We start from the raw sequence: 11,522 nt of genomic DNA, 5'->3' as shown, positions 1-11,522 counted from the left end.
ACAGAGATGGCCGCCTCGCTTCGCGTTCCTAGGAAACTATGCAGTTTTTTTGTTTTTTTACGTGTTATTTCTTACACTAGTACCCCAGGTCATCTTAGGTTTCTTTACATACAGCCGACAAGAACTACTGAATATAAGATCAGCGTCAACTCACCATCAGTACGACCAAGAATATGTTTTTCGCGACGCGGATCCTGTGTTCTGCCTTACAACCAGTGTAACCGAGTGGATCACATGCAGCGACCAAAAAAAAACGACTCAGAAAAAGAGGGAAACGAAGCGGTCTTCTGGTCAGACTCCGGAGACGGGCACATCGTGCACCACTCCCTAGCATTCTTCTTGCCAATGTCCAGTCTCTTGACAACAAGGTTGATGAAATCCGAGCAAGGGTAGCATTCCAGAGGGACATCAGAGACTGTAACGTTCTCTGCTTCACGGAAACATGGCTAACTGGAGAGACGCAATCCGAGCGGTGCAGCCAGCGGGTTTCTCCACGCATCGCGCCGACAGAAACAAACATCTTTCTGGTAAGAAGAGGGGCGGGGGGCGTATGTCTTATGGCCAACGTGACATGGTGTGATGAAAGAAACATACAGGAACTCAAATCCTTCTGTTCACCTGATTTAGAATTCCTCACAATCAAATGTAGACCGCATTATCTACCAAGAGAATTCTCTTCGATTATAATCACAGCCGTATATATCCCCCCCCAAGCAGACACATCGATGGCTCTGAACGAACTTTATTTAACTCTCTGCAAACTGGAAACGATTTATCCGGAGGCTGCATTCATTGTAGCTGGGGATTTTAACAAGGCTAATCTGAAAACAAGACTCCCTAAATTTTATCAGCATATCGATTGCGCAACCAGGGGTGGAAAGACCCTGGATCATTGTTACTCTAACTTCCGCGACGCATATAAGGCCCTGCCCCGCCCCCCTTTCGGAAAAGCTGACCACGACTCCATTTTGTTGATCCCTGCCTACAGACAGAAACTAAAACAAGAAGCTCCCACGCTGAGGTCTGTCCAACGCTGGTCCGACCAAGCTGACTCCACACTCCAAGACTGCTTCCATCACGTGGACTGGGAGATGTTTCGTATTGCGTCAGACAACAACATTGACGAATACGCTGATACGGTGTGCGAGTTCATTAGAACGTGCGTTGAAGATGTCGTTCCCATAGCAACGATTAAAACATTCCCTAACCAGAAACCGTGGATTGATGGCAGCATTCGTGTGAAACTGAAGGCACGAACCACTGCTTTTAATCAGGGCAAGGTGTCTGGTAACATGGCTGAATACAAACAGTGCAGCTATTCCCTCCGCAAGGCTATCAAACAAGCTAAGCGCCAGTACAGAGACAAAGTAGAATCTCAATTCAACGGCTCAGACACAAGAGGTATGTGGCAGGGTCTACAGTCAATCACGGACTACAGGAAGAAACCCAGCCCAGTCACGGACCAGGATGTCTTGCTCCCAGGCAGACTAAATAACTTTTTGCCCGCTTTGAGGACAATACAGTGCCACTGACACGGCCTGCAACGGAAACATGCGGTCTCTCCTTCACTGCAGCCGAAGTGAGTAAGACATTTAAACGTGTTAACCCTCGCAAGGCTGCAGGCCCAGACGGCATCCCCAGCCGCGCCCTCAGAGCATGCGCAGACCAGCTGGCCGGTGTGTTTACGGACATATTCAATCAATCCCTATACCAGTCTGCTGTTCCCACATGCTTCAAGAGGGCCACCATTGTTCCTGTTCCCAAGAAAGCTAAGGTAACTGAGCTAAACGACTACCGCCCCGTAGCACTCACATCCGTCATCATGAAGTGCTTTGAGAGACTAGTCAAGGACCATATCACCTCCACCCTACCTGACACCCTTGACCCACTCCAATTTGCTTACCGCCCAAATAGGTCCACAGACGATGCAATCTCAACCACACTGCACACTGCCCTAACCCATCTGGACAAGAGGAATACCTATGTGAGAATGCTGTTCATCGACTACAGCTCGGCATTCAACACCATAGTACCCTCCAAGCTCGTCATCAAGCTCGAGACCCTGGGTCTCGACCCCGCCCTGTGCAACTGGGTACTGGACTTCCTGACGGGCCGCCCCCCAGGTGGTGAGGGTAGGCAACAACATCTCCTCCCCGCTGATCCTCAACACTGGGGCCCCACAAGGGTGCGTTCTGAGCCCCTCTCCTGTACTCCCTGTTCACCCACGACTGCGTGGCCATGCACGCCTCCAACTCAATCATCAAGTTTGCGGACGACACAACAGTGGTAGGCTTGATTACCAACAACGACGAGACGGCCTACAGGGAGGAGGTGAGGGCCCTCGGAGTGTGGTGTCAGGAAAATAACCTCACACTCAACGTCAACAAAACTAAGGAGATGATTGTGGACTTCAGGAAACAGCAGAGGGAACACCCCCCCCATCCACATCGATGGAACAGTAGTGGAGAGGGTAGCAAGTTTTAAGTTCCTCGGCATACACATCACAGACAAACTGAATTGGTCCACTCACACAGACAGCATCGTGAGGAAGGCGCAGCAGCGCCTCTTCAACCTCAGGAGGCTGAAGAAATTCGGCTTGTCACCAAAAGCACTCACAAACTTCTACAGATGCACAATCGAGAGCATCCTGGCGGGCTGTATCACCGCCTGGTATGGCAACTGCACCGCCCTCAACCGTAAGGCTCTCCAGAGGGTAGTGAGGTCTGCACAACGCATCACCGGGGGCAAACTACCTGCCCTCCAGGACACCTACACCACCCGATGCTACAGGAAGGCCATAAAGATCATCAAGGACATCAACCACCCGAGCCACTGCCTGTTCACCCCGCTGCCATCCAGAAGGCGAGGTCAGTACAGGTGCATCAAAGCTGGGACCGAGAGACTGAAAAAACAGCTTCTATCTCAAGGCCATCAGACTGTTAAACAGCCACCACTAACATTGAGTGGCTACTGCCAACACACTGTCAATGACACTGACTCTACTCCAGCCACTTTAATCATGGGAATTGATGGGAAATGATGTAAATATATCACTAGCCACTTTAAACAATGCTACCTTATATAATGTTACTTACCCTACATTGTTCATCTCATATGCATACGTTGATACTGTACTCTATATCATCGACTGCATCCTTATGTAATACATGTATCACTAGCCACTTTAACTATGCCACTTGGTTTACATACTTATCTCATATGTATATACTGTACTCGATATCATCTACTGTATCTTGCCTATGCTGCTCTGTACCATCACTCATTCATATATCCTTATGTACATATTCTTTATCCCCTTACACTGTGTATGACAGTTTTTTTTTGGGAATTGTTAGTTAGATTACTTGCTCGTTATTACTGCATTGTCGGAACTAGAAGCACAAGCATTTCGCTACACTCGCATTAACATCTGCTAACCATGTGTATGTGATGGCTCGGGGTGGTTGATGTCCTTGATGATCTTTATGGCCTTCCTGTAGCATCGGGTGGTGTAGGTGTCCTGGAGGGCAGGTAGTTTGCCCCCGGTGATGCGTTGTGCAGACCTCACTACCCTCTGGAGAGCCTTACGGTTGAGGGCGGTGCAGTTGCCATACCAGGCGGTGATACAGCCCGCCAGGATGCTCTCGATTGTGCATCTGTAGAAGTTTGTGAGTGCTTTTGGTGACAAGCCGAATTTCTTCAGCCTCCTGAGGTTGAAGAGGCGCTGCTGCGCCTTCCTCACGATGCTGTCTGTGTGAGTGGACCAATTCAGTTTGTCTGTGATGTGTATGCCGAGGAACTTAAAACTTGCTACCCTCTCCACTACTGTTCCATCGATGTGGATGGGGGGGGTGTTCCCTCTGCTGTTTCCTGAAGTCCACAATCATCTCCTTAGTTTTGTTGACGTTGAGTGTGAGGTTATTTTCCTGACACCACACTCCGAGGGCCCTCACCTCCTCCCTGTAGGCCGTCTCGTCGTTGTTGGTAATCAAGCCTACCACTGTTGTGTCGTCCGCAAACTTGATGATTGAGTTGGAGGCGTGCATGGCCACGCAGTCGTGGGTGAACAGGGAGTACAGGAGAGGGCTCAGAACGCACCCTTGTGGGGCCCCAGTGTTGAGGATCAGCGGGGAGGAGATGTTGTTGCCTACCCTCACCACCTGGGGGCGGCCCGTCAGGAAGTCCAGTACCCAGTTGCACAGGGCGGGGTCGAGACCCAGGGTCTCAGGGTCTTGATGACGAGCTTGGAGGGTACTATGGTGTTGAATGCCGAGCTGTAGTCGATGAACAGCATTCTCACATAGGTATTCCTCTTGTCCAGATGGGTTAGGGCAGTGTGCAGTGTGGTTGAGATTGCATCGTCTGTGGACCTATTTGGGCGGTAAGCAAATTGGAGTGGGTCAAGGGTGTCAGGTAGGGTGGAGGTGATATGGTCCTTGACTAGTCTCTCAAAGCACTTCATGATGACGGATGTGAGTGCTACGGGGCGGTAGTCGTTTAGCTCAGTTACCTTAGCTTTCTTGGGAACAGGAACAATGGTGGCCCTCTTGAAGCATGTGGGAACAGCAGACTGGTATAGGGATTGATTGAATATGTCCGTAAACACACCAGCCAGCTGGTCTGCGCATGCTCTGAGGGCGCGGCTGGGGATGCCGTCTGGGCCTGCAGCCTTGCGAGGGTTAACACGTTTAAATGTCTTACTCACTTCGGCTGCAGTGAAGGAGAGACCGCATGTTTCCGTTGCAGGCGTGTCAGTGGCACTGTATTGTCCTCAAAGCGGGCAAAAAAGTTATTTAGTCTGCCTGGGAGCAAGACATCCTGGTCCGTGACTGGGCTGGCTTGAGTACCTGTATGTTGTTATGATCACATCACGTCACGTTAACCATGAAGCATACGCCCACGCCCCTCTTCTTACCAGAAAGATATTTGTTTCTGTCTGCGCGATGCGTGGAGAAACCAGTTGGCTGCACCGACTCCGATAGCGTCTCTCCAGTGAGCCATGTTTCCGTGAAGCAAAGAACGTTACAGTCTCTGATGTCCCTCTGGAATGCTACCCTTGCTCGGATTTCATCAACCTTGTTGTCAAGAGACTGGACATTGGCGAGAAGAATGCTAGGGAGTGGTGCACGATGTGCCCGTCTCCGGAGTCTGACCAGAAGACCGCTCCGTTTCCCCCTTTTACGAAGTCATTTTTTTGGGTCGCCGGCTGGGATCCATTCCGTTGTCCTGGGTGAAAGGCAGAACACAGGATCCGCTTCGCGAAAGTCATATTCTTGGTCGTACTGATGGTGAGTTGACGCTGCTCTTATGTTCAGTAGTTCTTCTCGACTGTATGTAATGAAACCTAAGATGACCTGGGGTACTAATGTAAGAAATAACACGTAAAAAAACAAAAAACTGCATAGTTTCCTAGGAACGCGAAGCGAGGCGGCCATCTCTGTCGGCGCCTGTTGTATTTGGGGCTGGTTAAATAAAGGTGAAATAAAGATTAAAAATAAAAAAATAACAGCCACAGCTGGCCCAGTACCAGATGTCACCACACATAATGTCCCCATGCCAGCAATGCCTGCTGCCTTGCCCTGACATCTTCTGTGATTGGCTGTTTCTAGGTGCAGTGGAGTTCCCTTCCTACCTGATTGGCTGTTATGCGATGGACCGGGTGGGCAGGAAGAGGACATGTGCCCCAGCTCTGCTGCTGGCTGGAACGGCCTGCATGCTCATCATTGTGGTGCCAAATGTATGTACAAACAGTCACGTATGTTTGTGTGTGACCTAGAACGAAATCAAAGGATATGATCCACCCAGAAAACATGATCCCATTGGCCCAATGTGGGCAAGAAGTACAGGGGATAGCCAACACAAAGCCTACACTAAGCCCACAGCAGCCAAACACAGGGTAGCCTACACCAGTCCAACATAGGCTAGCTGACACCAGCCCAACATGGGCCAGGCCACACCAAGCCCTGCACAGGCTAACCCACACTAAGCCCAGCTACTTCATAATGTAGAGGCAGAGGCTCATTACAATATTTTGGGCCGTGGTTTGCATATACACCAATTCATGTTGTTAAGCTAAAAAAGATTACAATATAAATTGCTGACATCATTCAAACCATTGAGAGTTCGGAACTTTAAAGCCAAATATCTGAATAATATTTTTTCAGATAGAACCTTGTAGTTCAAAGTTCACAAAATTATATTTGTTCAACCATTACTGAGAGTGTTGTTCCAGTTAAAATGTTCTGTTGTGTGGAATCACAATCTTTTTGTTATGCATATTACCAATGATAAAGTCTGTAAAATTACTTAGATAACTGCATGTGACATATGAGAAACATTTAAGTTTCTCTGGCTTCTAATATGTACTGGATATTTGATTTCTGATGCTCCGTACCCATGACGGCGTAGATTCTCTAAGTATCTCACAGGGAATTTGTGACTTCGCATGTCAAAATCTTTTTAGATACATACCTGTAGTTAAATGCCAAAATATGATATATTCCAATGTCACTGAGCAAGAAAGAAACAACCAAAAAAATAGCCACTACAATATTGAAACATGAAACATGTCTACAGTAGCCTCAACAAGACTCTATAGGGTAGCACCATGGTGTAGCCGGAGGACAGCTGGCTTCTGTACTCTTCTGGGTACATTGACTTCAATACAAAACCTAAGGGGCTCATGGTTCTCAACCCCTTCTATAAGACTTACACAGCAATTATGACAACTTCTGGAGGACGTCCTCCAGCCTATCAGAGCTCCTCAGCATGAACTGACATGTTGTCCACCCAATCAAAGGATCAGAGAATAAATCTAGAACTGAAAGCATAAGCTACAGCTAGCTATCATTGCAGTGTATAGCATGTGGTGAGTTGTTGACTCAAAGAGAGAGAAAGACAATATTTGAACAGTTTTGAACAAATTAATGTCTTCCAAAATGGAGACGCAGGAGAAATAGAGTGTCATTTTTTCAGTTTCACTTTCTTAGCTAGCAAATGCAGCTAGCTGGTTTAGCCTACTGAAACACCCTGCTCTAACAGACGGATGCTATGTTAAATAGCTGACTGTGACTTTCCAACACAACACTGGAACTCTTCCAAGTCAAGGTAAGCTTTTGGTATTACTAAGTTATTGCCACCTGGGCCCGCCGGTGTAAATGTTTACTCACTACACACTAACGTTACTGTATGATTGTAACGCGTTAGTTTGAGTTAGCTACGCTGACTATGGCGTTACTTTAGCTAATATGGTGACAACAATGTAGGCTGTTTGTAGAGGTTTGGCTTGGAAAGTTTTTTTTTGCCTGGTCACATGCAGCGGATTTTTTCCACAAGTGAAGGGAAGAGAAGGAATGCAAAGTGGCTGTTATGACAGAGAACTCTGTTTACACCTGACCATAGGTGTATTCATGCCGCCGATTCTGTTGAAAAATGTTTCTTAAACGGAAGGAAACGGAACAAAACGGGGATTTACCTGAATTTGTCCAATATAAATTCTCATTTGCAACTGTTAGATGCAGGCAAGAGTGTAATATGAATGAGTCATCTAATATTCTGTAATAGAAAAAAGGCCATCCTCATGAAAAAAATAATCATCCTCCCTCATCTAAAACACACTTCGTAAATTGAATCTGGGGTGCCAGAGTGTGCTCTGGGTATTTGTAAACTCAGAGCGTTGTCAGATTGTCTGTTGGTAAATTCAGAGTGTTTCGCTCTCAGAGCATTCAGAGCACAAACTGGACGCCCTGGCCGAGGAGTAGGGTTCATCCGAGCGTTCTGTCCTCACAGCAGTCACAACCCAAGCTAACTAGCTAACGTGGGATAGCTTACTAGCTCCTTCCAGACACAACTTAGAGAACAGAGCTGGTTAGGCTGCCTTTATGCTATCCAGAGCATTGGTGACTGGAACTGTGCTGCTGGCAACAATTTAATTACGCTTTTTTTGCCAACGTTTTCTGACACTGGCCATATTCAATGGGTGTTGAGCATTTGTAAATTCGTCAGTAATTCAGTGCCTTGCAAAAGTATTCATCCCCCTTGGCGTTTTTCCTATTTTGTTGCATTACAACCTGTAATTTAAATAGATTTTTTTTTCGGATTTCATGTAATGGACATACACAAAATAGTCAAAATTGGTGAAGTGAAATGAATAAAATTACAAACAAAAAAACTGAAAAGTGGTGCGTGCATATATATTCACCCCCTTTGCGATGAAGCCCCTAAATAAGATCTGGTGCCATCAATTACCTTCAGAAGTCACATAATTAGTTAAATGAAGTCCACCTGTGTGCAATCTAAGTGTCACATGAACTCAGTGTATATATACACCTGTTCTGAAAGGCCCCAGAGTCTGCAACACCACTAAGCAAGGGGCACCACCAAGCAAGCGGCACCATGAAGACCAAGGAGCTCTCCAAACAGGTCAGGGACAAAGTTGTGGAACAGTACAGATCAGGGTTGGGTTATAAAAAAATATCTGAATCTTTGATCGTCCCACGGAGCACCAATTAAATCCATTATAAAAAAAATGGAAAGTATATGGCACTACATCAATCCTGCCATGAGAGGGCCGCCCACCAAAACTCATGGACCAGGCAAAGAGGGCATTAATCAGCGAGGGAACAAAGAGACCAAGGATAACCCTGAAGGAGCTGCAAAGCTCCATAGTGGACATTGGAGTATCTGTCCATAGGACCACTTTAAGCCGTACACTCCAAAGAGCTGGGCTTTATGGAAGAGTGGACAGAAAAAAGCCATTGCTGAAAGAGGGAAACGCGTTTGGTTTTTGCCAAAAGGCATGTGGGAGACTCCTCAAACATATGGAAGAAGGTACTCTGGTCAGATGAGACTAAAATTGAGATTATTGACCATTGTCATGATGTTGCCCTCTTTGAGTACAGCGAGCACCATCCCCCGCTCTCTGCTTCTACAACCAGACTACTGTGGGCAGAGTGAGGTCGTAAATTCCTAAGGAAGACCCTGCCTCATGGACACACAGTTAAAGAGAGTAGTTTTCATGGAGACAAAGGAAATCCTTCCACCTCACAGAACGTGAGGTTCGAACAAATTTCATGTTCCAGAGAAAGTGTAAAAGATCGGTGAAGAATCCAGCTACGAATTGGTGCGTTTGTCACAACTTGAAGCTCAAGAGAGACGGTGTGGCCACATTACCATAACGCTGTTTATATAATAGCCTCAGATGTAAACCTCATATCTAATTGTTGTATAAGATGAATGAGTGAGGATGATACTGTTTTAATAATGGTGTAATATGATTGTGGACTGTTTAATGAAGAAAAATACAATTCCCTTTTGATTTGAACTAATTCAGAGGACCGCCCCTGAGCCCTGTTAGGGTCAGACATCCTGGGACAGCCCTTTTCTGCCATTCCGGATAAAGTCCAACTTTGAGAAATTATCAGTAGACCAAGTTTTTCTCCATTAGGAGGGGGACTAAAGGTTGCAGACCACTGCTGAATCTTTCAACCATACCATGTGGTTAAACTCTTAGACTATTGATACCGACAGAATGAGAACAAGTCTTTGATACTAATTACTAGTCTGCAGCTAGGAATTCGGCATCATTGAACGTGAAGAACGACAACCGCCGAAACATGCATTCTATAACGAATGTCACTCTGAACAATCCCCTCTAACCACAACCCCTCGGACAATTCTGCAAAAGAAATGAACTTTTCACCAGCGATCAAGACAACACACTGAGCGTAAATATATATATTGATTGCAATTGTTCCCGACTGAGTGAGCGCTCATGTGTAAGGATTATCATTTCAATTGTTATAATTATTAACTCTGTAGTGACTTCTTAGTCGACTACCCCATTGTCCCTTTGTCTAACAAGCTGCCATGCCGGTTCAGCCCACTAGGGGACATTCTATCATTTCATGTAACCATATTTACTGTTTGTTAATGCATTTCTGTGAATTACTTAGTTAGTAATAAATAAATTATTTAAGACAATTGATGAATGGATGACTCATAGTGAAGACTGGGTTCGTGCAGATAACCAACAATTTACGATGTTTGGAATGAGACTAACGTGAGGTAAAATAAATAAATAAATAATCATTAATGAAAATATCTGAAAGGTTATATCGGGAAATTATAACGTTGTAATCTGAATACTTTCCTTGGTGCCCCTATTTCCTAGTTAATTACAGGTACACAATTATTTACTTTGATCGCGTTATACTAATTACAGGAAATCTTTGATAAAACTATGTCTTCAATTTAATGATAGTAAAGACACGACACCATGAAGGAAAAAGCTATGCCTGGAGCAAACCCAACACCTCTCATCACCCTGAGAACACTATCCCCACAGTGAAGTATGGTGAATAGTTATGCACGCTCAAGTTGTCTGTTTTTTTTCTCTTATTTCTTGTTTGTTTCACAATAAAACATATTTAGCATCTTCAAAGTGGTAGGCATGTTGTGTAAATCAAATGATACAAAACCCCAATTTTAATTCCAGGTTGTAAGGCAACAAAATAGGAACAATGCTAAGGGGGTGAATACTTTCGCAAGACACTGTATTTACCAACTATGTCTATCAACAGTTGTCCCAGTGACATCGTGAACATTCTATTGAAATGGTTACTTGCATAGTGGAGTCTTTTGTTAAGACATGTACCCTAGCTAGCTAATCAATGAACCATAATCCCAACTCATGACGTTACTACCCTGCATGAATCTGCAGGTAGCCAACCAACAAGGTCAAATGTTATCTAGCTAACATTAGGCTCTAACTACCAATGCAAATGTCTCTGAGATATGAATAATATAACTAGACAGATCATTTACGCACCATTAGCTAGCGAGCCAGCCAGCTAAAAGATAGCTAGCTAGCTAACAGTAGACTTTAACTTGAAAGGAAAACGACTTTCTGACAAAATTAGAAACGTGTAATATCTGAAAATGTAGCTAGCTTGACTCTTACCCATATACAGTGGGGAGAACAAGTATTTGATACACTGCCGATTTTGCAGGTTTTCCTACTTAGAAAGCATGTAGAGGTCTGTAATTTTTGATCATAGGTACACTTCAACTGTGAGAGATGGAATCTAAAACAAAAATCCAGAAAATCACATTGTATGATTTGTAAGTAATTAATTTGCATTTTATTACATGACATAAGTATATTGTCACGCCCTGGTCTTAGTATTTTGTCTTTTCTTTATTATTTTGGTCATGCCAGGGTGTGACATGGGTTTATTATATGGTGTGTTTTGTCTTGAGTTTTTTGTAGGTATTGGGATTGTGAATTAGTAGGGTTATCTAGAAAAGTCTATGGTTGCCTGAAGTGGTTCTCAATCAGAGGCAGGTGTATATCGTTTGTCTAAGATTGGGAACCATATTTAGGCAGCCATATTCGTTTAGTGTTTCGTGGGTGATTGTTCCTGTCTCTGTGTTTGTTTTGCACCAGTATAGGCTGTTAGTTTTTCGTGTTACGTTTCTTGTTTTTGTATTGTTCGTTTTTTCATCTTTATTAAAGATGTATA

The 11,522-nt window shown here is 44.9% G+C and overlaps 1 protein-coding gene across 1 annotated transcript in view; it reads left to right on the top strand.

Annotated features, from left to right (window-relative positions):
* The window catches only part of slc22a16 (solute carrier family 22 member 16), a 57,818-nt gene that overhangs the window by 36,755 nt on the left and 9,541 nt on the right, over positions 1 to 11,522 (top strand). The window contains exon 5 of the mRNA XM_024400324.2: positions 5,610 to 5,737. Within this exon, the coding sequence (XP_024256092.2) occupies positions 5,610 to 5,737 (128 nt within the window). The remainder of the gene's footprint in view (positions 1 to 5,609; positions 5,738 to 11,522) is intronic.

This window comes from Oncorhynchus tshawytscha, linkage group LG05 (genome assembly GCF_018296145.1).
Source record: "Oncorhynchus tshawytscha isolate Ot180627B linkage group LG05, Otsh_v2.0, whole genome shotgun sequence".
Lineage (NCBI taxonomy): Eukaryota > Metazoa > Chordata > Actinopteri > Salmoniformes > Salmonidae > Oncorhynchus > Oncorhynchus tshawytscha.
Note: the sequence above shows the minus strand (reverse complement) of the source record. Positions and strands in the feature narration are given on the sequence as shown.